This window comes from Guyanagaster necrorhizus, assembly GCF_019112545.1.
Source record: "Guyanagaster necrorhizus MCA 3950 unplaced genomic scaffold BT62scaffold_41, whole genome shotgun sequence".
Classification (NCBI taxonomy): Eukaryota; Fungi; Basidiomycota; class Agaricomycetes; order Agaricales; family Physalacriaceae; genus Guyanagaster; species Guyanagaster necrorhizus.
Genome location: NW_025064920.1, coordinates 81591 through 104453, shown reverse-complemented (window position 1 = coordinate 104453; position 22863 = coordinate 81591). Strand labels below are relative to the sequence as shown.

Below are 22863 nucleotides of genomic sequence, written 5' to 3'. Positions count from 1 at the left end.
TGCCGGCCCGGAACACGTGCGTTTTGATCTGCAGGAACCGTGCTAAGATGACACTTTGCCCCGGTAGCACCCCTTCATGATTTTCGTTTCTCATTGACTCTCTGCCTTTCTCTTACAATATGAAATTTGCTCGGTGAGCCTCCAGTATCTCCTTTACAGCGCAAGGGCCTAATATCTACAAGATATCTGAAGGAAACCCAGGTTTGTCGGAGATTTTCCGTCTATAGTGCTGTACTGAGTCGAGGTATCTGGTCAGACTGCGGAATGGAAAAAGGCGTATATGTGAGGACCTCTGTGACTGCTTTATCTACTACTCACTGCTATCCAGTGACTATCAAGGGCTCAAGAAACGAATTACGGCCATCAGGCGATGGCAGGAGGGCCATACCATCATTCTCACACCACTAGGATCCGAAGAACCTATCACAGAGTCTCCGAGGACCTCTACAGAGTCGGACGAGCATACCCACCATGGCGATGACAGTGAACCAAGCTCGTCGAAACTCGATGGCAACCCTCCTCGCAATGATCCATCGGATGGCAACCCTCCACGCAACGATCCATCGGCAAAGAACCAAAAGCCGTCCAGCAAACAAAGTCGTCTCCGCTCAAGGCTGCTGCGGGGAGCTCGGAGCTTGCGTGGTACGATACTTATCGGCTTTCTATCTGCGTATCTGACGGCATTGATATAGGACACTCCACTCCTCATCCATACTCTCTCCCTCTTACCCTCCAGGACCTACGCGGACAGCTTTCTCCTGAGGAACTTTCCTTTTTAGATGCACTTGACAAGGAGCTTGAAAAGATTGAGACCTTCTACCTTGATCGCGAAAAGGAGATGCAGACACGGACCACCGCGTTAGAGGGGCAGCTTCACGAGCTCAGTTACCATAGAAAGCTCTTCCACGAGACGCATCCTTCAACTTCGAAACCCTGGATATTAGGTAAAGTTGGCAAAGTAGGTTTCAGGAAACCGCAAAAAGCCGTCAACGCGGACGGGTATCGGCCTCAGAGAAACTGCAACGAAACTGCGCACCCGCACGGAAAAAGCCCCAGTTACGCTCACGCTCTTGACCCGGATGAATACCAGAACGCAAAAAAGAAGCTTAACAAGGCGGTATTGGAACACTACCGGTAATTCAAGCTTGTCTAAGTGTTTTCTGATGCTCATCATACGTGACAGCGGTCTCGAAACGCTGCACAATTATCGAGTTCGAGGTTCACTTTGGTCATTCCAACAGGTACTGATCTACGGCCCAGGTTTTGAACCTGACTGGATTCCGCAAGGCGTTAAAAAAGTTCGAGAAAGTGACCAAGGTGACACACGACGTCGTGTCGTTGCAGCCAAAAATCGTCTCATACATTAGATGCAGATACCTCTCCAGAGCGCTTATCTGTCAGAGAAGGTGGAAATGAGTCCCCTAGTCTCTGACAAGGGCGTCCGTAATATGATGGAAGAAATGGAGACCATATATGCAACTCAATTCGGTAAGAACCCAAATTTGAGGGACGCGGATTGACTTTCATCTCTATCCTAGTACGAGGCGATAAAAAGCGAGCAATGTCGAGATTGCGTGGAGGCTTCGTTACCCAGAGTCACCACTTCAGTACCTTCCGTTCAGGCATTGTGCTAGGCCTTGGCATCCCTGCTCTGGTTTCCGGTGTATACCAAAGTATGCCATGACTTTGAAGTGAGACGATCCTTGCTGACTTACGACAGGTTTTCAACAATCCACACGGGATCAAATACCCGGATGGGATGGACTACTCTTCGCTTATAGTGTTTTTCTTGTTCCAGTAATCTTCTCAATGCTTGTCGGGCTGAATATTTTGATATGGGCCCGAGCCAGGATCAACTACGTCTTCATATTCGGTAAGCTGAATGATACGTCTCCTAACGCACACTCACCATCCTGACAAGAGTTGGATTACCGCACACGGCTTAACCACCGAGAGTATTTCGAGGTCGGCGGTTTTTGTTGATGTAATCGCGACGCTCTTGACTTGTTTCCATCAGATACCTTGTATTCTTTTCACGACGTTGTGTTACACGTTCTGGTTTTCATTCGCACGCATCGGTGCTCCTTCTGTTCACCCCACAATATGGCCTGCAGTCTGGTTAGGTTTCGCTGCCGTACTCCTCTTCGACCCATTACCTATGGTCTTCAGATCTTCGAGGTTCTGGCTTGTACGAAATGTCGGCCGACTGCTCATCCCGGGTGTACAGCGTGTAGAGGTATTGCATACCTCATTCTTATAACATCATCCCGAATCTAATCAATATACAAAAAATAAAGTTTACCGACTTCTGGATGGGGTTTGTCGTTCGATATCATTTTGTGGCTGCCCTCACATGTTGATTATATTTGACAGGGATCAGTTCTGCAGTCTCGTATTCACGCTCTCGAACGTGTATCTCTTTTTTTGTTCGTATGCCCAAGGCTTCGACCAGTGGCGACAATGTGGTGCCAGTTCGAAAAATTGGCCAATCATCTTCGTTTTGGCGATGCTTCCTCTTTTGTCCCGTCTTATACAGAGTGTTAGACGTTATGCGGATTCTCATCTGATCACGCATCTGATAAATGTTGGTTTCCTCTCTCTGTCGAATTCCTTATCCCCGATTTATTGTCTTTTTTGCCGTAGGGTGGAAAATACGGGTCTGGAATCATCAGTTATCTCTTCTATTTCCTCTGGAGACATCAAGGTATCCCATACGTCTCCACGCTTGTCGGCTTCATTCATCCCATGATACAGGTGGCAATCACGGTGCAACTTTCGCCCTTTGGTGCCTCTTCAACACCATCTATTCCTCATATGCTTCGTCATGGGTGCGCTCCTTCCTTCCGCGGAATTTGGCCCTATCTTAAATGTGTTTTAGGATCTTCTGATGGATTGGTCAGTGTTGAAAGCGCATGCTAAACATCCCCTGCTACGGAACGACCTTCTGTATTCCAACTATGTTCCTGTTGAGTTGCATCTATTGGCTGTTCCTGTTTGCATGACTCAATCTTTTTCCGTGTTTCAGTCATATTATTTTGCCATCGTAAGATCGTCACCAGGGCCTGGATCCTTTATTGAGTCTTATTTTCTCCGTAGATATCGAATGTTATCATCAGGTTTATCTGGGTCATTTACATTCCCCAACGGGGACCCGATTTTTACCTGAGAGCCTTTATTGCTGGGATACTGGAATCCGTACGCCGAGTACAATGGAACTTTTGTAAGTTGTTCTCTCTTCTACGAAGCGTCCACTCTGACAAATAATAAGACCGACTGGAGAATGAACATCTTGGTAATATGGATCAGTATCGAGTAACACGAGAAGTCCCACTACCCTATTCATTGGACGATATGAAGCGTGAAACGGACGATGACGATGTAGACGACTCCCACTAGAATATTGCATTCTGGAAATTAGAGCTCCCATGAGCAGGGAAGGTACCGCTGCATGGCGTTTACCGAATATGCCCATCAAAATCGTGTGCCCATGTTAATTGCTGATCAGGGACCGACCTCATCCTTATCTCCTGAATATATAGCGCGCTACTTCATAGACGATGCGATCTGGTCGATCTCTCGCTGCATAAGAGAATCGGGACATTTCTTGCGTAGTGCTCTGTAATAGAAACAATAAAATACTCGTAGTGTATGCAATGATAGAACAACGCACTCGAGCTTGGCTTTATCCCCACGTTCCTTGCATTCTTTTGCAGCGAGACGCCATTCGTTGCATTCGGCGTAAAGATCAGCGCGCTTCGGAGAGTCGCACCGAGCAACGTAAGGTACAGCTTCTTTTGGATGCCCGTTCTCGATGAGACAATGAACAAAAGGCTCGTAGCCAATAGGGCTTCTTTTTGACTTGGAAAAGGCATCGAGGCCTTCAAAATCCCTTATCTCTATGAGTGTAGCCATCTTGAGGTACCAGAATCTAAGGAACCCGCGGTCACGCCATTTCTGACGAAGAAAGACTTGTATCTTACCGCTTGTCGGGAACTTTAAAATCCGCTTTTGTTTTATCAGCACGCTTTGACATGCCGTTGAGCAAACATGTGCGAATGGTTTCGTTGATACTCAGGCCGAAAAATGAAATCTTGCCATCGCCTTCCTTTTCCAGTTGCTGCTGGAATGTAAGTAGTCGCGCGTATTCGTCCATCATCTGCGCGACCAGGATAAGATGAAGATGAACCAGACTCCAGCAAAAGAAAGACTTCTTACTTTAGCTTCGAAGCCCCGGTCCTTGTCTTCGGAAAAAAACTTCTGTGCAGCCTTGACGGACGTAGTTTTGGAATTCGGGTCCTAAAGATAAGGGAAAAAATGAGCTAGGAAAAATGTTGTTCTCACTGCTATACATACCGTCATTCTTGAGCATTCGTCAAGTGCTAAGACAGCGCTCTCAACGCGCCTATCATCTGAATAGTAGAAATCCCGCAACATATCCCGATTTTGTTCTCGGGCGTATACCTGGAGTAATTTGCTAGCTGGGGCAAGGCGAGAACCACCATCCTCGATAAGCCGAAAGAAGGAACCGAGGGTGAGCTGCTGATGTAGGTGCAAAAGAACATGGTAGACTTCGCACAATGATATGAGCATCATAGCCGAAGAGAAACGTCGAATCATGGCGCACCGAGATCTGTATCACCACTATCAACAGCCTTCTCCAGTGCTAATCGGTCTTCCTTCATGGTTAATAGCAAAGGTACCTGGTCAGACGCATTCGACTCGTGGTCTAGTAGCTACAATAGAAATTCAGTGGACGGACCCACGACAGAAAAAATCGCAAACCTTAGTGGCAAGTCCCGTCCTCCCGACTTCCCAAGCACGCTTAGCGATCTCAGCATAGCTGACATCCGCCCCGCCGAGCTTCTTGAAGTTGTCGACGATCAGTTTGCAAACTTCCTCATCTCCGCCGAGTTCCCCATCGCTTCCGGCCACCGCAGAAGGCTTTGTTCGAAGAATTTTGGCACTGGCCCAGTGTTTCAGTACGTGATCGGGTTTCATACCCAGAAAATTGGATATCCGAAGCGCAAGAAGATGCATATTCCGCGAGGTAAGGCGAGTAATGATATATGATGGCAATGTATAAATATATCTGATGAAATGATAATGAAAATCGTCATAAGTGAAGTAATCGACTTACTGAGCGTAGGTGAGGGGTATGCCTATCTCATAGTAGCGGACCGCGTTGAGGACTTTAAGCGTCTGACCCATGTTGATGAAGTCGGTAGGATTATAGAAGTCTAAAAACCCCCGACCAAACTTGGCTGCCTGAACAAAACGAAATGAGGACGATCTTCGGGGACTCATGTGGACTGGTAGTTTACGTTCAGAAGACTGCGCTGCCAATAGGGCTCCCATTCTTGCCCTGCAGCATCAATGCATTGATCTACGGCAATAGCTAAATCTGGGCGTATGTTGCGGATGCTTTCATCCGCCTTTGGAGAGCGTTCGGTGAAGCTCTGCCATGCGTCGTAGAGAATGGCAGCTGGGGCTGTGGAACCTGGCCTGAATATGGCCAATACCGATGCTGTTTCCGAGCTATCAACACAAAGGAAGGAGAAGGAGGCGAAGACTTACCAGGTACCTTCTGAATAAGATCACAGACATCTGGGCCCATAACGCGCACACCATCTGGTTCAGTTACTGCAAACAAAGAACCACTATAGAAATATCTACGGCACGACTTAGGACACGCGAGGCGATGTAGCGAAGAGAAGCTTACTCCAGAGTATCGGCGAAAGGACCAACTAGAACTGCTACGGAGCTCCAAGTGACCAGGATAGCGTCATTGCCACACCATTCCACCTGTTGTATTTGACCCTCCGCGGAAACAGTACGTGTATCAAATTCAGTGATTTGACGTTGAAAATCTGTAGAGATTACAAGGAGAGTCTCAGAAAAAGTGAGCAGCGCGAGTGTTTTGCCGTTAGGAGCTGGCGAGATATGTGTGAATGGCCCTTGTGATAGTCGTTGATCGACGCTTTCAAGATTGTCGACGGAAAAGATAGTCCCCTCCGAAGAGAGGAGAACTTCTACATGCCGGGATATATTCAAGTCCGGAGGAATGATGGCCCACGAATGTGGTGGCTCAGGCAGCCCTGGGGAAGAAATCAATATGATAAATGAAAAGAACCAAGCTTCGAGTACCCGGGTTTGCGAGAGTTAGCGGTCTGGTCCCCTTCCAACCCTTCACTTCCAAGAATGTCAATGATCCCGTCAATGCCACAAGGCCGTCTTCGTGTATTCGCGCGTCAATCACGCCCATTTCGGCTGCATCGCTTCCTAAGGAATATTGTTGGTAGTCTCCTTGAAGGTCGTATACTCGATAAGTGCCCTCTTCGTTGATTACAACCAGGCTCTCATCGGCCGTCCAGCCAACGCGGATGATCTTTCCTTGGTCCCACTATCGACACAGAAATCAGCAAGACCTGATGTGCATTGAGTTATACAGGATATCCACACTGATCATTAGAAGGCCCTCTCCAGCCGGAGAGTAGACTTGTATTTGAGATTTCCCGAAGGCTGGTGTAGCTCGTCCCAGTGCGACAAGTTTGGTAGTATCGCGCATCACCGCTAATGACGACGTTCCTTGAGAACACAGAGCAAGCATAATCAGGCATACAGCGCACCTATTGGCCCTCCATACCGGCAACCCGCCATAATGTAATCTGCAAAGTCGGGGAATTTGCCAGATACAGAATATAACTGTTGCCTCCGGTAGAACACGTTTCCATCTTGCATCGCCTGCCACGACGCCGTTGGATGGTCAGGCATTGCGATAGTCGGTCAACAGTACTGAGACTGGCGAGCGATCCAGATATTAAGAAAATAAAGGGAAAGAGATGACAGTAATGAGCAGAGGACGTTCGTCCCAAAAAGGAAGCTGGTGCTATTACGATCTTCAACGAGCCGCAAGTATGTACCAATTACTTTTGTACTATCGAAAACGAAGAGGAACGAATGAAATGGGGAGGAATGGGTAGGAAAAACCGGAACAATGCGTTTAAAATATACATGTGGATACCGATAGCAACGAATACTAATACAAACAACGAATTGCCAGTCCTTGGATTGCCCCCGTCCATAATATGAATATTGCAGCCATAATTTGACAGTGAAACGCATCGTCTAGATGATACGTATTGGAATACGGTCACGAACCTCGTCTTGACCGACGAGAATAGATATATCCAAGAAGTACTGTGGGGAAAATCAACCAACAGTGAATCACGAAAAATAGTGAACAGACCTTGACGCTTAATCCCACCCAATCAATGGACGGGAGCATATCCTTATCCAGTATTATTTTAGATTTATGCAACCCGTCCGGAAGGGTTGCATGGTCCTGCAGTGACGGATGCGTGTTCGAGGTGCTACGATGATGCCTTGGGCGCTTGGGGAACCCAATACATATACTTGAGTAGACAGAACTTGATTCGGAAAAGACAGCTTGTGAAGGGAGCTGAGGGAGAGGTTTCCTTCGGCGCCCCTCTACACTCTCATCAACAGCTTTGTTTCCACGACTGATGAGAGGGGATGAACTCTTCACGAGTCTGATAAACCGAATGCCATTGCGAGAACCATCTTCGTCGCTTGTACTGGGGGTCTGTGGTGGAGTAGGGGGCAGTGCTGGCGACTCGGTGATGGTGACCTGGCGTACGAGCGAAACAGATATCGTCGCATCTGAAGCAATCTCCCGCGTCAAGGACAGTGATCGAGGCATGGTAGTGAAGACGACGAAATATGGAAGTGAAGAAGAACGAGGGAAAGTAACATTTGTTGGCAGTGTAATCTATTACCATCGTATCATTCGAGGCTTCGCGAAGATATAAGTGGGGAAAGGCTTACAGCACACCGGAATGGAACCGGCCGGTCAGTTCGCAAAGGCATTTCCAGCCAGGAGCCTTGGTCACCCAGACCATCCAGGGACTGAAAATCAACATCAGGATGATAAAGAATAGGTGCTTCAAGACTGTAGATTCAATTAGTAGCTATGATGCGACAGTCGCCGAAGAAGCTTACAATGATGGATATTCATAGGCCGCCGTCGGGTCCCAAGTCACCAAGATCTTGTACTCAACCGAAAAAGATGCAGCACGCGAGGTCGATGCCGGAGAACCTGCTGCATGCTTCGACGAATAGAAAGTTGGTGGAATCTCCTCTCCACTACGACAGCTGCGAGGAAGGTCAAAAGAGAAGGGGTAGGTCCTTTCCACAATAGATGGTGTCGAATTGATGTTCAAGCTCGAGATGCTCGGGCGCCGTCGCAGGCTACTAGCAAAAACTTCTCTGAAAGTCGAACGAGACGTGCCATCGGAGGAAGAAGACAGTTGGAAGGACGTTGAGGTGGAGAAAAATGTATGCTTCCGAGTCTCATAATTCATCACCGATCCAGCGGCAGGCGGGAAAAATGTGAAGGTCCCTTCCAGCTGAAAATCCATCAGAAGGGCCGAAGAATTTAATGTTGCCACTTACCGTTACCGTCAAGCGTCCAGGCTGAACACAACTCGGGTCTAGTGTCACCGCCCCAGTAACGCGGTCGCCTTCACCAAACAGTGGTTCAAGTTCCCTATTTTCGCGACCAATCCCCTCCCGCGCCTTCACAGAAGGACTCCACACCCGAAGAACAATTTGTAAAGAGCTGAAGGGAAATGTGAGCAAGTTTCTTTGCAGATGATGAACATCAGACTCGGAAAAACACGCACCGGAATGTTGAAGCATGAGAATAAGGGGGAGGAGTGAAGGCAAAGCTTGGAGGAGCGCGACGGTTCTCGTTGCTGGATAGCGAGTTGAATCGGCGACGATGTAACATGGATAAGGGAGGGACGAGAAGAACGGAGGACCTGTGCACGAGAAGGGAAGCACAAACTAAGTGTGGTGATGTACTTTTAAGCGCGAATTCATCAGGGACGAAGGGCATTCGAATATTCACATAAATTTGTTAGATGATAAATGAATACATCCTCGCGCATCATATTCGCGGAGATCGAATCCTCCATCACTGTCGATTTTTCACAGGACACCCAAGCCTGTGGTACGAGTACCATCATTAGCGTGATCAGGTCCGTGTAGAGTATTATTCCTGAAGAATCATTAGTCAACCCTTTCACTAGCGTGATTTAGAGTTCAGAGCATCTTTGTGTGAGACTTTCTATAGGTCAGTGGGCCAGCGAGAATGAAAATATCAGTCCGAAGCTTCAGGACACTTCTCGAGTAGCTGATTTGAAGGCCTCTAGTATAAAACACTCCTAGCAGGCAACTAACTCACGGCGGTCAAAATGCAATGGAAATGATAGGAATGCGGATTATGTTTTGACCACAAAAAAATGCGTCGGCTTTTCTATTACAGGAAATCCCGACTCATTCTGTCGTTGTCAAAAGCATGGATCAGAATTCGATCAGTTATACACCCATGTTTCCCGGTTTTTGCCTGACCCGAAACATTTGCTTACCAGGAGTGATAAATAGAATTTATTAGCACGAGGCACAGTACAGGATGGGATGCCATCGGAAGAGGTCAATGGAATACGTCCTGATCGGGAAATTTGCTTGAAATCACCTTACGGTTCTTTCCATGGAAACGAACATGGTTCCTCAAACCCATGGGTAGGAAGAACTAACCCACTGTGTACTGTAAGGAAAAAATGGCTCTCAGATAATGTCAGGAAGCATCAAGACTCACGTTATGTTTTCTGGGGCGCTGGGGGCGCAAGATGAACTTTATCCTGCACATAATCATCGCGGGTTTTGCCCCAATCGAGTCCGAACGTTTTCTCTGTAAGATTCCTTCTCACGATCTGCCGGAGCGGTAAATAAACGCCAGCTTCGGTCGAAGCATTGTGCCGAAGATGACAAGTCCGTTCGAATTTGCGGTTCTTTCTGAGTTTGAGCAGCAAAAGCTGACGGTCAGTAAACGAGATTGAAACACTCTGGACATCATCAACCCAAAAAATCGATGATATTCATTAATCAGAGCCAGATACTCCGCCAAATACCCAAGCCACCAAGCAAGACGTGTGCCAAAGTCCTGATAAGCAGGTCTTCAGTCTCGTTAATCAAAGATAAGAAGGGGAAAGGAGTAGCCTGACTGTATTAGAGATGTCTGCATCACAACCGTTCGAGGAATAACGAACCAGTAGAGCATCATATTCTTTTGAACACTGTCGGCGACGCCGTGAATTGCACCAGAACAGATCATGGTGTTGGCAATCATTCGAAAGCGAACGACCTAAAGTGACGGGAGGATAAAAACAGCATAGCAACCCGTTCTACAAGCTATAATGAATGGATTCTGATCTCGAAGGCAACTGAATTGAGAAGAGTAAGATTTGCAGACCCCGGAAAAAACCTAATACCAGTGAAAGATGGCTTCCCGCTCAGCCTGCGCTTGCGTGAGTGAATTCCGGGCGAATGGTGGGGAATCGGAAATCGAATACGAGCGTCACGAGCATTACTTATAAGTCTGAGTGAAGTTCAGATATTTAGGGAAACAATAGTCGAGAGTAATGCCCAGACATAAAACGTCCGTCAGGGCTACACACACATGAAAGTTTTGAGAAAAAGTGCCCCAACAAAGATTAGGTGCTGAACGAAGAGAAAGCATGACCGCGTTGATTTCCGAAACAGAAGCTGACGACGAGGACATGTATACTGCCTCCGCCAACCAACCTCCCGCTGCGAAAAAGTGTGTCCTTTCAGCATTCGTAAATTTCACGCTAGTTATAGAGTGAAACAATGCATCCCCAAAGCATCGACTCTGCTGACCTCGTTCAAAGAAGATACGGAAACTTTCGGTGTCGTCAAGGTGCATAGGGTAGGTAGAAACAGGGCCCACTGCACAGATCCGAGACGTACCTTTGTTTCCGAGTCTCGGAACATTTTGTAAGGATACAGTCAGACTCTGAATGGGCGGCGCAGAAGCAGAAGAGGAACTCAAAAGCGGGAGCAAAGTAGGAGAAAAGTTCTCACCTTCCGGCTCGGCTTCCGAGCGCCGATCATCCACGTGCGATTGAAGTGATAAGTCATTCTTCCGAACCATGACTGCCACAAAACAGCGAATTATTATCACTGGTATTCTCGCCAAACGATAAAATATGCGTGTACTTAGATTATCTATAGGCGCCTCAGGAGTCTTAGGAACTGCTGTACGCGAAGCTTTCGAACGTGCAGGGGATTTCAAAATCCTCAGTCTTTCTCACACGCGATCAGGCAACGACCTAATCAGACTCGACCTGACTGAGAGGAACGAGGTCGACAAAGTGTTCACTGCGTTTAACCCTGACTGTAAGTCGCTCTGTCAAGGCAGCCGACAGATCTAATGGTTTTACTTTCTCAAGGGGTGATCCATTGCGCTGCAGAAAGGAGACCGGATGTCGCAGAAAAGGTTGGTTTTCATATTCGTCTACTTTGATGCGAGTACACCGACAGTCTCTTCCTCTCCTAGGATCCTGATAGTACCCGCAGAGTGCGCTTGGATCGTGTACCTTGCAGTCTAGGCGATATCTAATTTGTCGTCCAGCTCAATGCAGAAGTTCCCGCTCATCTCGCGTCCATGGCCAAATATTTAAATTACACTCTGGTCTATATTTCCACGGGTCCGAGATTTCGCGATTGATCCCTAGGACTCAGGCTGACAACGAATCATATTAGACTATGTGTTTGACGGTACTTCTCCTCCTTACAGTCCGTCTGCAAAGACGAACCCGCTTCAGCTCTATGGAGAGAGCAAACGCGACGGTGAAGAGGCCGCAATGTCCATAGACGGCGCAAGGGTCATCGTCCTGAGAGTCCCGGTCCTGTGTGTTCATGCGTAGCAATTAATATACTTAACCAATCTGACTGTCGCATAGGTACGGCCCAGCGCCGAAAAATTCTGATAGCGCCATCAACATCCTACTCGACGTCGTTCAAGACCAATCAGGGAAAACTTACAAGATGGATCACTATGCAACGCGTTACCCTACCAACGTTGTTGACATCGCTAATTTCCTGATCAAGCTTACTGGTACGTGCTACTAAATAAAAGTGAGCGTTTGGCCCCCACATACTTTTAAATTGCAGAGCTCAAGAAGCCCATTCCTCCCATTCTCCATTATTCCGCTGCCGAACCCTTTACCAAGTACGAGATCTGCCTCGTATTTTCCAAGATACTCGGGTTACCCCACAAACACATCATCCCTGATGCCGAACCGCCCACAGGTCCCGGAGCAACGACGCGACCCAAAGATTGCCAGCTTTACACTGAAGAGACCGAGGAACTTGGAATCGAGGGTGGCCTTGGCTTGTCGCTCTTCGAAGAATGGTGGACTCAATACCTTCAGAAGTAAGCCACACTATATCATCGCCCTCAGGATCGCACCGTCTTTTATGCTGTAATTAAGAGGATGTTCAACCAATAAATGTACAGATTCCGGGAAATTCAGGTCCAGTTTCAACTTTCCCCTTGGAGCTCATCTTTCCTAGCTGCAATCTGCCGACTTTGTGATCCTGCCTTGCAGCGTCGATATGTGGGAACGACGTGGACAGTCCATGGAATGTAGTAGGAACATCTCAGTCCAAATGCTTACTGTATAACATTTTTCGGACTGTTCAGGCCGTCTCGCCACATGCTGAGCCCTGCATGCCAGCCCTAAGGGGTTGTTTAAATCCCGCTACTGATCCCTTACGGATAGTTCGAGCGATGCGCCGGTTCGTTGTCGTCATCTGTACCTGTACCCCTTAAAGTCTTCCATGTCCCTGGCGCGCTGTCATTCCGATACAGCCCTCTGTCCATGCATATTTAAAGTCTATCTCGTCTCGTCTATGGAAAGAGTGAAAATATGTACAACTCGAACGCCAGATGGCAGACTAGCGAGCACAAGTATAAAAAAAGATCTGTATATAATACTTCCTATGTAACTTAACAATATCCTGCCGCAGGAAGTCGTTCATTGATAGTGTTACACTAGCCGAGAGCGCGAAAATCCACATGAGAAATTTATTTACCACCGGACGTTTTGAAAAGTATAAGTCCTCCCAACGCAATTGAATAACCTGCATAGTGTTATCAGATTGGGGATTTGAACATAAAAATAGTTCAACGCCACTCACCAAAGATTTGGAGAGGGGTAACAGGGGAACCGAAAATCAACACGGATCCTGTTATAAGGAGAATGTCCTTGAAAACTCCGGCGAGGGTCAGGATGAGACCACTACCGACGCCAACCAGGAAGACAGCCGCCACATTGAGCATGAATGCGCAGAGGGCATTAGAGAGCAGGATAAGCGGACCGATCCGGGCTAATTCGTAGAATGGCTCGAAGCCCTCAGTGAATGGGATCGCTACGAGGTTGATGACAGCACAGACAGGCGCATAGTAATGCAGTGAAACAAGCGGGTCCATCTTAAGACCGTGGAGTAGGATTTGGATCATCACTAACCGGGATGCTTCAAACTGAAATGTTTGTCTATCAGTCTCAGAAGGCGTTTAGGTGGGCTGGGGACTTACAGCGACTGCGGCTGCCTGGATGATGAAACCAAGGAGGTTAAACCTAAGCTCGCCATGAGAAGCAAGCGCAACGCCTGAGGAAATCATGACGACGATGACGGCAAGCTTGCGATTGGGCTCTTGGATCCGGAAGCACCATGAGATAAGGAGGATAGCAACCGCTGTGAAAGCCTTGATGAACAGTTTAGAATATATAGCACTGGTGATGGATTAATTGAATTCGTACCTTAAGCATTTGAATGTAGGAAACACTGAGGTAAAGATAAGCGGTGTTGCTGAGGATAAGACTTCCACTGAACAAGAGTCCGATTGGAAGGATAGATTTCAAGAACATGTCCTTGGACATATGGACGTCCTTTGCACCGTCAACGAGAGTGGTTGTCCTTTCTAGAACCCGTGTACCGATAGCCTGCAAGGATGGTAAATACATGAGTACATTGAACAAGAAGAACACGCGCCGCAAACGTCAGATGCCATGTCACCAAGAAAACCGGATACTTGAACGAGAGGGTATTGTACAAGTAGTTGTTGTATATGATGACGGACGAGCTGAGTACGATCCAGACAGGTATTATCATCGTGGCCGAGAGCTTCGGCTTGGCTTTCGGGACTTGTGCAACCGCGGGCGACGGCAGATCCTGGCGACTGTCGCTGATATCGATGTCCTCCTCCTTCCCGCCGAAATCCTTCTCCTCTATCGAAGACATGGTGAACCCAAAGATGGAAATGAAATAAAGCTAGAAGGAAGATGAATGAGAATTCGTGGGGGGAGAAGGGGGGAAAGAGGTATACATACAGTGACTGTGTTAAGATAAGGACGTTAGACGGAGGGTGAAGAAAAACGTCGTGGCGGACAGAACAAAACCGTTGTGAGCGGAAAGGAGGACACCAAGGGTACCTCTTCCCACGCCGATACCCGATTTACCTATCTTGATTATGTAATACAAGCCTTAACCGCTTTCGATCCGCTCGTCCGACTCGAGGCTTGCCCGCAGTTAGTCGCCGTGGTATATTCATGTGGACGCTGTCGGTGCTTGTTTTGAGAGGCGGGTATTTCCTTCTGCACCATGTTGCCGGAATCTCGTTCGGTTCATGGAGAAAGACATGAACTTCAGCGTAGACGCAATAGCTCGGAATTTCTCATGAAGGACCGCTAGCGAGACGTCTTCGCGGCCGCTCATCAAGGGGAAATGATATTCTATTGCTATGGAAGATGTTGACACCACAACTATGATGATCAGCCACATTACATCTTTGCGCATCCCGTTTCAAAAACACGGAAAATCGGACATGTCCCGCGCCATCGTCATTCTACGCGTGAAGACGGACCAAAATTCTCAAAAAGTTCATCCACGCGTAGATTCTCGTTTATGCCCTGAGCGGTCGTAAGAAGTACAACAGTTAATGGTTCAGCGTGTATTTCAGTCCGACGGACGTCAAGGCGATCAGCGGAAACCTCGGAAATATTACGAGTGATCGGAGAGGAACGAAAAAACGTTCACTGCGCATCGACGAGGCCGGAATAAGGACAACGACCGTAAGAGTGAGACCAGGAGTACAGGAGACAGAAGCGCAGGGAAGACATCGGGTTGTGCCCAGCAGACGAAGAGCCCAAGAACCGCCCTGTATGCAAAGAAAATAATTTCGCTTTCAGAGTTGTTCTAGCGTCGCCTGAAGGGAAGAGTAACAGGAGCTCCACAGCATGTCAATAACCGGCGCTAAAATAAATCCGAAGAGGTGCGGGAACCCCTGAAAAAACGGCCTAGTACGCGCTTGTCATAAAGGTAACACGAGGACGGTATTTTATTGAAGGGTGCTGAGCGGAAGGGCTGTCATTTGGGCGCGTTTTGGGCGCTGCGACTGAGCTTGAATCTTGGACTCTAGATTATTTTGCGCCACTTGGTATGGTTGGAAATATACCTCTATTGTTGGCGGCCGTATCTGTGGAGCAAGGAGACTGATACCGCAGTGTGTCAACGACTACGGTCACTAGTACGGTGACGGTTGCTTGGTGGTCTTCGGCTCCCGCTTCTGTTCAGATGAAAGCGAAACTGAGATAAAAAATTTCTGTTCAGCTATATACATATCATCATGCATGGTGGACGCGAGTCACGCAAATGATGGCTAACCGTGTCACTCACCTCAAGCTTGAAACAGTACTACAAAAAGCCGAGTCTTCAGTTTTAATAACAGCAACTAGCAATGGTTACGGTGATTCGGCGGGGGGAAGGCGGTCTCCCATTATCTTACTGTCAACAGAAATCTTAAGTGCTCATTTACAGTCCAAGATGGTAAAAAGATGGCTGTGACCTAAAGAAAATGATACTTACTGAAGAACAATAGAAACATCTGTGCGTGCCAAGAGGTATCAAAAGAATTAAAGAAGAAAGGTAGCCGTACCGTTAAAGAAATTCAAATCATATAACCCTAACCCTAACATTGATCGACAAGGACCACGTGGAACCTGCGCAGACTCCAGGACCGCTCTTCTGTTTACACTCCATGTCCAGCCTGCAAGGCTACGTCGACAGTACGCTTTTCTTCGTCTTCGATGCCAATATCCCACTGATGCACTCCCACAGGACGTGTACTCCTGATCTTGCAAGATGGTCGCGCTATCGCGGTCGGTTTTCTCAGCTATTGGAGCCTTTATACCGCTCAACGCGTTTTGAACAGGGGATAATGGCAGGCTACGACCAAAAATCAAACGTCGTCCTTTCAGACTCGAAGGAACGGGTGTACAGTATGGAAGAGGGCGTGGAGGAGGTACCGCTCGGTCTGTATCTCGTGAAAGGGGACATGATGTGCGTACATGCGGTTTTCTTTTCCGTATCGACCCTGATAACGACAACTTTTGGACAGTATCCTTATAGGCGAACTCGACGAAACCGTCGATGAGGCCGTCGATCTCTCAACGATACGTGCAGAACCGTTACCACCCATACGATACTAAAAGGTCAACATGCACCGTCACCCATTATCACTCGGCGTCTTTCCTATCAGTGCTCGCCGGTGCCAGCGAAAGATATACCTGGGCAGATATTTTGGCTACCTTGCATGTAACCAGCTCGCACGAGCTTGAAGGTTGTTCCATACGTGTGGCATACCCGCGTCATGTGTTCCCATTTTCACTGTAGTCGCGGCCGGGTCTCGGATAAAGAAAAAAAATGTTGTATTAGGTACGCCAGCGAAATCAGTACATAATAATTCCAAAGTCCGTGACGAATGCAAGAGAAAAGGACATAAGATGAATGGTAATAGGACACAAACAAAGCTGTACGACCACGACAGCTGGGCCAGGTGGACGGCCATGGTAGCTAGCATATGCAGTTACGGACGGAAGCTGTCGTCCATGTAGATCAGAGCTCGAAACAATAACACAACGTACGAAGGCAATCGATGACAAGTAAGTAACTCTATACGATGTGACTTTGTATGGATCACACGGTATCGTCAGCTTGACAGAAAAGCAGGCGAGATGATGGTGCCACAAGTGGTCGATGGATATAACCTATTGCCAGACCCCTTGAGCAGCAGCATTTCACGTGTCATCACTGCGTGCAGCAGTGACATGCAGACGGTGAAATAGACGTTTGAATGATTGCACCAAGGTATTCATGACCATTTCGAGTCCCATCCAACTATGACTTTGAGGGCGTTATCATAACCAGCGGCGGCAAAGGATGATTTGACCTCACGCAGTACATGTCCCGAGGCTAGGAAGGACGGTCGCACTAAACGTAGATGAGTCCATCGTCATCCATAGTCTAGCGTTCGATAGGCCTGCGTTGCCCCCAGTGTATGTCATGCTTCATTCTCGAATTCTGAATTAACCAGCGGCTCCATGAAAAGTATCAGAGCACACAGAAGACAGGCATCAATGTAGAGAGCATCCCTGTCACTCAGGACAGCGATAAGTGCCGTGGTGTGATAAGGAAGTAAGGACATGATCTTCAACTTGGAAGTCGCCCGATTTCAGACACAAGTTTCCGTCCTTGGCGGTCGCATGAAGGCAAGGGCCGCTCTATGTCGTAGCCTGCCTTTTGTGTGAAATCGAACCCGGCTTTCCAAGCTTCGCGAATGGAAAGTTCCTGTTCAAATGGTTCAATCAGACCTCTATCGATCAAGTACTGCAAGAGGGTAAGCATAGGGTTACAACCAACAAGAAACAGCGCACCAAAATAGCGTCGAACACCCAGTTGTGGCTTTTCCAGCTGGGATCATCCTGTACGACGGTGACCTGCCGTAACAACTCGTCCAGCGTATCGCCGCTAAGCCTCTTGTCCAGTTTTCCAACTAGCTGCACACCTTGCACGCGACTTGGGCGATTTTTCACCCTCAGCATCTCGTATTTCCATATTTCTTTCTTGGACGTCGGATCTATCACGTTCAGCGAATGATATTGGTACGATTCCTCTGCGGTGACATCCTTGGGATTCTTCGGTGACAACAGCAGGCAAGAATGAAATTGGAAGTCTTCTGGTCGCTTGCGGTGCCGCACAAGATAGGCAATATAGAGGCGATTTTTGTTTGCGGTGAACATGGTGTCCAGAACGGAGGCACATCCGGACCGGGAGGCCGGGCAGCACTTGGCCGACGCTTTTTGAATCTCCGCTCGAAACGATCTCTTCCAATGGTCTGCACTGTTCTCCCTGGTGTCGAGTTGTTCATTCATTACTTTGGCCACAGATTATTCCAGTCCGCTGTTTTTCATGCGGCAAAGTTATTGGTGATAAATGGAACGACTACCTGAAGCTCCTCTCTAACGACAAAAGCGAAGGGTTGGCATATCTTGCCTTTTTCTTCTCTGGGTTACTGAATGAGGCTTGCAGTGAAGCTCTCGACGAGTTGCAACTAAAAAGATACTGCTGTCGCAGGATGGTGCTAACGCACGTCGATTTGATTGAGAAATTGCTGCATTACAATCGTGCGTTGCTGGTCACTTGTTCCTGAATGAGATATTTGACATTTTTCGCAGCCATGGAGAGGACGAGGGACAAGGCGCAATTCATCCAGCAGTTATGAGGAGCCTCCATTGTTTGTATTGTAGTCCGCTGGCAATGCTATTCGCTGTGTATCGAGCCGCGCCCGGACGACCAACGACGTAAAATTGCTGCACAAGAACAAGTATCCCTTCAGCCTACATTCATTCTCTATTGTCTTTCTAGCGTTTATTCCTCCAAGATAGCACTAAAATATGGTCTGACCGCCTTTTGATATACTCAGCTTAACTCGCAAGGCTAACTGAAGGCAATGCTTACCATCGACGAGAATGTCAGCTCCAGTAATGTAACGACCCGCAAATTTGCTGCAGAGCAAAACGATCGCACCAGTCAGTTCTTCAGGCGCGCCCATCCTTCCCATTGGATTTCTTTCGCACCAGATTCTCCTCCCCTCCGCCAAGCCGTCGCCTTCATTAAGAATGGTGTCCATGTAACCAGGACTAATGCTGTTCACACGAATACCGTACTGGGCCCACTCAGCCGCAAGCGAACACCGCAACTGCACGATGGCTCCTTTAGAGACATTATACGCTACCTGCGGTTGCGGGAAATTGACTCTGTGCCCAGATATGGAAGCGGTGAAGAGTATACTCCCCCCCTTCTTCTGGGCGATCATCTGCCTATGCGACATGAAAAAACGATTAATTGGAGAACCAATATATACTCACTTGGCTACAGCTTGAGCGCAGATCCAGCTTCCGGTCGTATTAATATCCAGCACGCGCTTCCACTCTGCAACGTCCATATCTACAGCGTGCGTCGTTCCGACGACACCCGCAAAGCATAGCAGTATGTCTACACTCCCTAGCTCGATTGCTGTCTCACTCACCGCCGCATGGACAGTCGCATCAACCCGGACATCCACGACCTTGGTTATAACCTTAGCCTTGGGGAAATCCACTTGAATCTGGGTGATCGCCTCCTTTCCTGAAGAGATCGAAGCTAGAACATCGAAAATTGATATGCCAGATGCTCCATGCTCGAGAAGAGCCCTGCACGCTGCTAGCCCAAGCACACCAGACCCACCGGTAACTATATTTTACCGGTTATTCTAAAGGGTTCAGCGGTTCCGCGTGCATCCATACCTATCGCATTACCCTCGATGGCGAATCGCTGACAAGCACGTTCTGATGGTGAGGATCCAGATAGTTGAAGCGGTGCGGTTAGGGGGTTGCTTGTATCGGAGAGAACCATTTGGGGGAGTACGCGACTGGATAGATCTTTCCGCTCGGTCATGGTAGGAATTTGGAAGTGGGAGGATCTAGAAAGGTGTTACTGTCCTGAAGGTGGTAGAGTTTTAAGGTTAGTCCTTTATCTGATGGCGAATGTTCCCTAAGCTGCTGATATCATTATCGCCCTTTACAGCTTGGACCGGGGCATGAAAGCTACCCTTACGTGTTTATCTGGGTAAGGTTTGATTCCGCAAGGCTCGGCGTCTTTGCCAAAAGACACTGGCGTTGAGTGAATTTGTAACAGTTCCAGATGTCGCGCGTGCCGACGTTCGTGCCTATTTCCTTAATTAACTCTACATCGAACGGCAAATGGGACTGACTGATTTGAAGTCATGAAATGAAGTTCAATGGCTCCTCCACGTCTTCAGCAAGCTGGCATCGGGTTGAATACATTTCCTTCCCCGCTATTGCGACAGGTCGGACATCATTCGAAATTATTCAGGGCTTTTTGGAGCTGAGTTACTGTTGAACTCAGCTTCTAATTCTTCCTATGATTCCAAGTGATTGTGGCTTTTGATCGGCTCTTCCCTGAGGTCTGTCGGTACCCTGTTTTCTCCATCGTCTCTTGAAACAAATGTCTCATTGCGGGTCTGTGCCCTTCTACGCAGGTTCATCGGTTGCTATACATGAGAGATCGTAGCCCTCCTATGATCTCTCGAGCAAGTCAATCTTGTGCGCTCGGAGATCGGGGATGATCTCGGAAACTGTACGACGTTGGAAATACCTGTTTGTCCAATACCACATGCGTAATCGTTTCTTATAAGACGAAGGAGTCCGGCCGCAATTCAATTTAAGAATATCTCAGGTTTCTCGCCTTCTCCCTACTGCCCATACTTCAGCTTTCATCTTCCAGGATGCCTACGGCCAAGGTCAAGTCAAGCACTGGAAAGACCAAATTCAACTACACAATATCGACACCATCGTCTTCATCGGCCAAGCATATCGACAAGAGTCTACCGACCTTGCTATTCATTCATCCAGTTTACTTTGGACAGCAAATCTTCCAGCGTTAGTGACCAGTTGTCTTTTCTCCGCCGTTCAGCGGTTGAGCTGATGTTCACTTTAGGACAATTTGAGGACCCGCAGATAAGAAGATTCAACTGTGTTACATTGGATCTTAGAGCACATGGTCATACGACGGGCGAAGATGTTCCAGAAGGATATGGTGCAAAGGAGGCTGCGGAAGATCTTGCAAAGTTCATGGTCATTGGCTTGTTTCATTAATGTGGGCGTAACTGAGCGGCGATTTCAAACAGGACGAGATAAAATTACCCCCTTGTCACATAGTGGGTCTTTCCATGGGCACCATTGCAGCAATCGGCCTTGCTGTCTACTACCCAGATAAAGTCGCATCTCTTTTCCTCGTGTCGCCGCTAGGACTGGAGGAGGTGCGCTCTTTGACGTGTTTAGGTCGTAGTCAAGACTAACAGTACATGTAGCCGACAGATGTCGCCGATGGCCGGCGGGAAATAGCAGAGTACTGGAAGGAAGGTTTCAATACAGGCCAGCCCGACATGGAGGTCCTCTCTGACGCGGTTTACGGCGCCGTGCAACTAGCTTTCAGCAACAACCTCGACGGCTTAGGAAACACGTGCGTACAGCGGTGCTTCCTATTCTTCATCAGGACTAACTATCCTTCCAGGCTTGTTGCTATCACACTTCCTTTGGCCCTGAAGAATTGGGGACCCAAACAATTTCATCAGTACGACCGAGCCACCGTTGAATTTTTCAACAATCGAAAGGAGTACAGCAACGACCGACTCTCTCAGATACGCGTGCCGGTCAAGTTGGTCCATTGTCTTGGTGACGTCGCGTATCCCCAAGAGTATACGGAAAAGTTCATGCAACAGCTCAAGGACGCCGCAGTGGCCGTTAGTCTTTCCACGATTCCGGAGGCGCCACACTTTGGTCTCGCAACGCACGGAGACATGTGAGTGCAATTATTGCGGGATCCCGGGATGACAGCTGAAATTTTTCTAGTGCTAACCGCATTCTCCATGATTTTATTATAAGTTGCTGCCGGTCTTCTGTTCCGCCAGCACCCCAAGAAGTCATCTCTCCCTGGGAGGCCGAATTGGTGAAAGCTGGTTGGGATAAGGGTGGGAGCGACTCTGAAGACGATTAAAATCGGTTTGCTAATCATATACCCCCTTTACTTCTAGGTCCAGATTGTTGATAATGTACAATAGAATGTGCGCTCGCTCTACATTGTAACTGGAATTTGAATTCTCATGCCCCTAGATAGGATTTGCTTGCCCTCATTGAGGGCGAGTCAGGAGACGAGTCCACCACTGACGTGAATGATGTCGTAAATCTTTGCGACTGCGTTCTCTTCTTTCTGTCCGTTGGTGGAAAAGAAGATAACTGAGGCGCCACTCAGATGGATCCGAGGAACTACAAGCGGATGTGTTTGAAATATTGAAGGTCTGGATGGTGATCAGTACGCGCAGAAAGCTGGCAAGATCTCTTTGTGCATGCCTAGAGGTAAGGAGGACTGCCATCTCGGAATCATGGACTCGTTATTCATCTTTGGTTTGTCAGTTTACCTTGTCATTTCTATCTGAGCCAATTAATCGGGAGCGCGTTTGTAGATTAATTTGTAGGTCAAAGGCTCGCGGCAACGTCGCGGTGATCACTGTTTGATCTTAGGTACCATTGGTAACACGACATGTACATGCTGTAGCGAAAGTGCCTGGTACCGGAGTGACTTCATGGTTGCGACAGTCAATTGGATAACGCCAGCGCCAATGACGACTTCAAGTGCCCATTTGATTCTGACCATGCCAACGCTAGGGTCACCGTATGGCAATGGTCATAGGTGTGTTTGGGTCGTCACGGTGTCCTCGCAGTTCTTCTTAATACATTGGTAAGTATCAGTTGTCAGATCACAGTCAGCACCCTGGTGAAGAACTTTGAGACACGCCGCTTCTAAAATTCCAGTGGCTTCGAAAATTCTCACAAGGCAGCATACGTCGCGACGCAGTCAGAAACGGAGGTTTTCCTGGGTAATAGTTTACCCACTGAGTTCACCGTCACCCCCAAACATCTCAAGGTGAAGTCTTAAAGGTACTAAATCGAAGGGAGGGTCTTCCTGCAATGCAGGTTCCGACGGGTATCCGTTCAAGGAAGATGACAACTTGCTGTA

General features: G+C 48.0%; 10 protein-coding genes across 10 annotated transcripts; 6 read left to right on the top strand and 4 right to left on the bottom strand.

The window, feature by feature from the left end:
- Positions 1-33: 33 nt before the first annotated feature.
- BT62DRAFT_550967 (SPX-domain-containing protein) lies at positions 34-1833 on the top strand. Its single transcript, XM_043181349.1, has 9 exons — positions 34-133; positions 183-201; positions 257-282; positions 329-642; positions 693-1134; positions 1184-1211; positions 1261-1317; positions 1374-1673; positions 1721-1833. The coding sequence occupies exons 1-8, from the start codon at positions 120-122 to the stop codon at positions 1518-1520; spliced, it is 1047 nt and encodes a 348-aa protein (XP_043034622.1). The 5' UTR covers positions 34-119; the 3' UTR covers positions 1521-1673; positions 1721-1833.
- Positions 1813-3440, top strand: BT62DRAFT_550977 (EXS-domain-containing protein). Its single transcript, XM_043181350.1, has 11 exons — positions 1813-1873; positions 1924-1965; positions 2018-2236; positions 2298-2317; positions 2374-2584; positions 2644-2704; positions 2755-2828; positions 2879-2965; positions 3026-3043; positions 3097-3220; positions 3269-3440. The coding sequence occupies exons 3-11, from the start codon at positions 2159-2161 to the stop codon at positions 3394-3396; spliced, it is 801 nt and encodes a 266-aa protein (XP_043034621.1). The 5' UTR covers positions 1813-1873; positions 1924-1965; positions 2018-2158; the 3' UTR covers positions 3397-3440.
- On the bottom strand, positions 3355-6948 carry BT62DRAFT_551013 (vacuolar protein sorting-associated protein 16). Its single transcript, XM_043181351.1, has 14 exons — positions 6627-6948; positions 6458-6570; positions 6145-6400; positions 5720-6095; positions 5575-5669; positions 5322-5524; positions 5138-5265; positions 4783-5089; positions 4625-4733; positions 4354-4568; positions 4216-4296; positions 3981-4156; positions 3671-3928; positions 3355-3616 (listed from the first exon to the last, which is right to left on the bottom strand). Exons 1-14 carry the CDS (start codon positions 6769-6771, stop codon positions 3544-3546), a joined length of 2535 nt encoding a protein of 844 aa, XP_043034620.1. The 5' UTR covers positions 6772-6948; the 3' UTR covers positions 3355-3543.
- A 177-nt stretch (positions 6949-7125) lies between these two features.
- On the bottom strand, positions 7126-8809 carry BT62DRAFT_982887 (uncharacterized protein; the record flags this gene model as incomplete). Its single annotated transcript, XM_043189725.1, has 6 exons — positions 7126-7197; positions 7247-7789; positions 7846-7969; positions 8020-8426; positions 8473-8638; positions 8703-8809. The coding sequence occupies 6 exons, from the start codon at positions 8807-8809 to the stop codon at positions 7126-7128; spliced, it is 1419 nt and encodes a 472-aa protein (XP_043034619.1).
- Positions 8810-11090: 2281 nt separating this feature from the next.
- Positions 11091-12613, top strand: BT62DRAFT_1080309 (NAD(P)-binding protein; the record flags this gene model as incomplete). The annotated part of the gene is made up of 7 exons (XM_043179573.1): positions 11091-11280; positions 11334-11380; positions 11441-11461; positions 11516-11591; positions 11647-11794; positions 11847-12001; positions 12058-12613. The coding sequence occupies 7 exons, from the start codon at positions 11091-11093 to the stop codon at positions 12321-12323; spliced, it is 903 nt and encodes a 300-aa protein (XP_043034618.1). The 3' UTR covers positions 12324-12613.
- A 35-nt stretch (positions 12614-12648) lies between these two features.
- On the bottom strand, positions 12649-14352 carry BT62DRAFT_937362 (TPT-domain-containing protein). Its single transcript, XM_043187308.1, has 6 exons — positions 14280-14352; positions 13942-14220; positions 13710-13892; positions 13484-13654; positions 13087-13429; positions 12649-13029 (listed from the first exon to the last, which is right to left on the bottom strand). Exons 2-6 carry the CDS (start codon positions 14188-14190, stop codon positions 12974-12976), a joined length of 1002 nt encoding a protein of 333 aa, XP_043034617.1. The 5' UTR covers positions 14191-14220; positions 14280-14352; the 3' UTR covers positions 12649-12973.
- Positions 14353-15985: 1633 nt separating this feature from the next.
- On the top strand, positions 15986-16698 carry BT62DRAFT_989036 (Sm-like ribonucleoprotein; the record flags this gene model as incomplete). Its single annotated transcript, XM_043190135.1, has 4 exons — positions 15986-16013; positions 16066-16106; positions 16160-16287; positions 16346-16698. The coding sequence occupies 4 exons, from the start codon at positions 15986-15988 to the stop codon at positions 16434-16436; spliced, it is 288 nt and encodes a 95-aa protein (XP_043034616.1). The 3' UTR covers positions 16437-16698.
- Positions 16699-16793: 95 nt separating this feature from the next.
- BT62DRAFT_982883 (uncharacterized protein) lies at positions 16794-18508 on the top strand (the record flags this gene model as incomplete). The annotated part of the gene is made up of 4 exons (XM_043189724.1): positions 16794-16796; positions 18173-18264; positions 18316-18410; positions 18462-18508. The coding sequence occupies 4 exons, from the start codon at positions 16794-16796 to the stop codon at positions 18506-18508; spliced, it is 237 nt and encodes a 78-aa protein (XP_043034615.1).
- Positions 18448-19914, bottom strand: BT62DRAFT_956199 (NAD(P)-binding protein). Its single transcript, XM_043188364.1, has 4 exons — positions 19572-19914; positions 19155-19518; positions 18745-19106; positions 18448-18693 (listed from the first exon to the last, which is right to left on the bottom strand). The coding sequence occupies exons 1-4, from the start codon at positions 19720-19722 to the stop codon at positions 18674-18676; spliced, it is 897 nt and encodes a 298-aa protein (XP_043034614.1). The 5' UTR covers positions 19723-19914; the 3' UTR covers positions 18448-18673.
- Positions 19915-20218: 304 nt separating this feature from the next.
- On the top strand, positions 20219-22009 carry BT62DRAFT_937358 (alpha/beta-hydrolase). The gene is made up of 8 exons (XM_043187307.1): positions 20219-20251; positions 20327-20726; positions 20785-20921; positions 20975-21106; positions 21158-21309; positions 21361-21648; positions 21699-21910; positions 21964-22009. The coding sequence occupies exons 2-7, from the start codon at positions 20573-20575 to the stop codon at positions 21841-21843; spliced, it is 1008 nt and encodes a 335-aa protein (XP_043034613.1). The 5' UTR covers positions 20219-20251; positions 20327-20572; the 3' UTR covers positions 21844-21910; positions 21964-22009.
- The last annotated feature ends 854 nt before the right edge of the window (positions 22010-22863 follow it).

What these genes read in the sequence shown, in the direction of transcription:
- BT62DRAFT_550967 (XM_043181349.1), top strand. An exon ending in GCGGTATTGGAACACTACCG is followed by an intron (nt 1,135 to 1,183) that starts GTAATTCAAGCT and finishes CATACGTGACAG; the next exon opens with CGGTCTCGAAACGCTGCACA. An exon ending in AGTTCGAGAAAGTGACCAAG is followed by an intron (nt 1,318 to 1,373) that starts GTGACACACGAC and finishes CATTAGATGCAG; the next exon opens with ATACCTCTCCAGAGCGCTTA.
- BT62DRAFT_550977 (XM_043181350.1), top strand. Translation starts at nt 2,159, where the DNA reads ATGGTCTTCAGATCTTCGAGGTTCTGGCTTGTACGAAATGTCGGCCGA. An exon ending in TGATCACGCATCTGATAAAT is followed by an intron (nt 2,585 to 2,643) that starts GTTGGTTTCCTC and finishes TTTTTGCCGTAG; the next exon opens with GGTGGAAAATACGGGTCTGG. An exon ending in CCGAGTACAATGGAACTTTT is followed by an intron (nt 3,221 to 3,268) that starts GTAAGTTGTTCT and finishes ACAAATAATAAG; the next exon opens with ACCGACTGGAGAATGAACAT.
- BT62DRAFT_551013 (XM_043181351.1), bottom strand. Translation starts at nt 6,771, where the DNA reads ATGCCTGACCATCCAACGGCGTCGTGGCAGGCGATGCAAGATGGAAAC. An exon ending in GGACGGGACTTGCCACTAAG is followed by an intron (nt 4,734 to 4,782) that starts GTTTGCGATTTT and finishes TTTCTATTGTAG; the next exon opens with CTACTAGACCACGAGTCGAA. An exon ending in ACGAATGCTCAAGAATGACG is followed by an intron (nt 4,297 to 4,353) that starts GTATGTATAGCA and finishes CCTTATCTTTAG; the next exon opens with GACCCGAATTCCAAAACTAC.
- BT62DRAFT_937362 (XM_043187308.1), bottom strand. Translation starts at nt 14,190, where the DNA reads ATGTCTTCGATAGAGGAGAAGGATTTCGGCGGGAAGGAGGAGGACATC. An exon ending in CATGGCATCTGACGTTTGCG is followed by an intron (nt 13,893 to 13,941) that starts GCGCGTGTTCTT and finishes CCATCCTTGCAG; the next exon opens with GCTATCGGTACACGGGTTCT. An exon ending in CCTACATTCAAATGCTTAAG is followed by an intron (nt 13,655 to 13,709) that starts GTACGAATTCAA and finishes CTGTTCATCAAG; the next exon opens with GCTTTCACAGCGGTTGCTAT.
- BT62DRAFT_956199 (XM_043188364.1), bottom strand. Translation starts at nt 19,722, where the DNA reads ATGACCGAGCGGAAAGATCTATCCAGTCGCGTACTCCCCCAAATGGTT. An exon ending in CATCGAGGGTAATGCGATAG is followed by an intron (nt 19,519 to 19,571) that starts GTATGGATGCAC and finishes GGTAAAATATAG; the next exon opens with TTACCGGTGGGTCTGGTGTG. An exon ending in TGCGCTCAAGCTGTAGCCAA is followed by an intron (nt 19,107 to 19,154) that starts GTGAGTATATAT and finishes CATGTCGCATAG; the next exon opens with GCAGATGATCGCCCAGAAGA.
- BT62DRAFT_937358 (XM_043187307.1), top strand. Translation starts at nt 20,573, where the DNA reads ATGCCTACGGCCAAGGTCAAGTCAAGCACTGGAAAGACCAAATTCAAC. An exon ending in TGGACAGCAAATCTTCCAGC is followed by an intron (nt 20,727 to 20,784) that starts GTTAGTGACCAG and finishes TGTTCACTTTAG; the next exon opens with GACAATTTGAGGACCCGCAG. An exon ending in CGCCGCTAGGACTGGAGGAG is followed by an intron (nt 21,107 to 21,157) that starts GTGCGCTCTTTG and finishes CAGTACATGTAG; the next exon opens with CCGACAGATGTCGCCGATGG.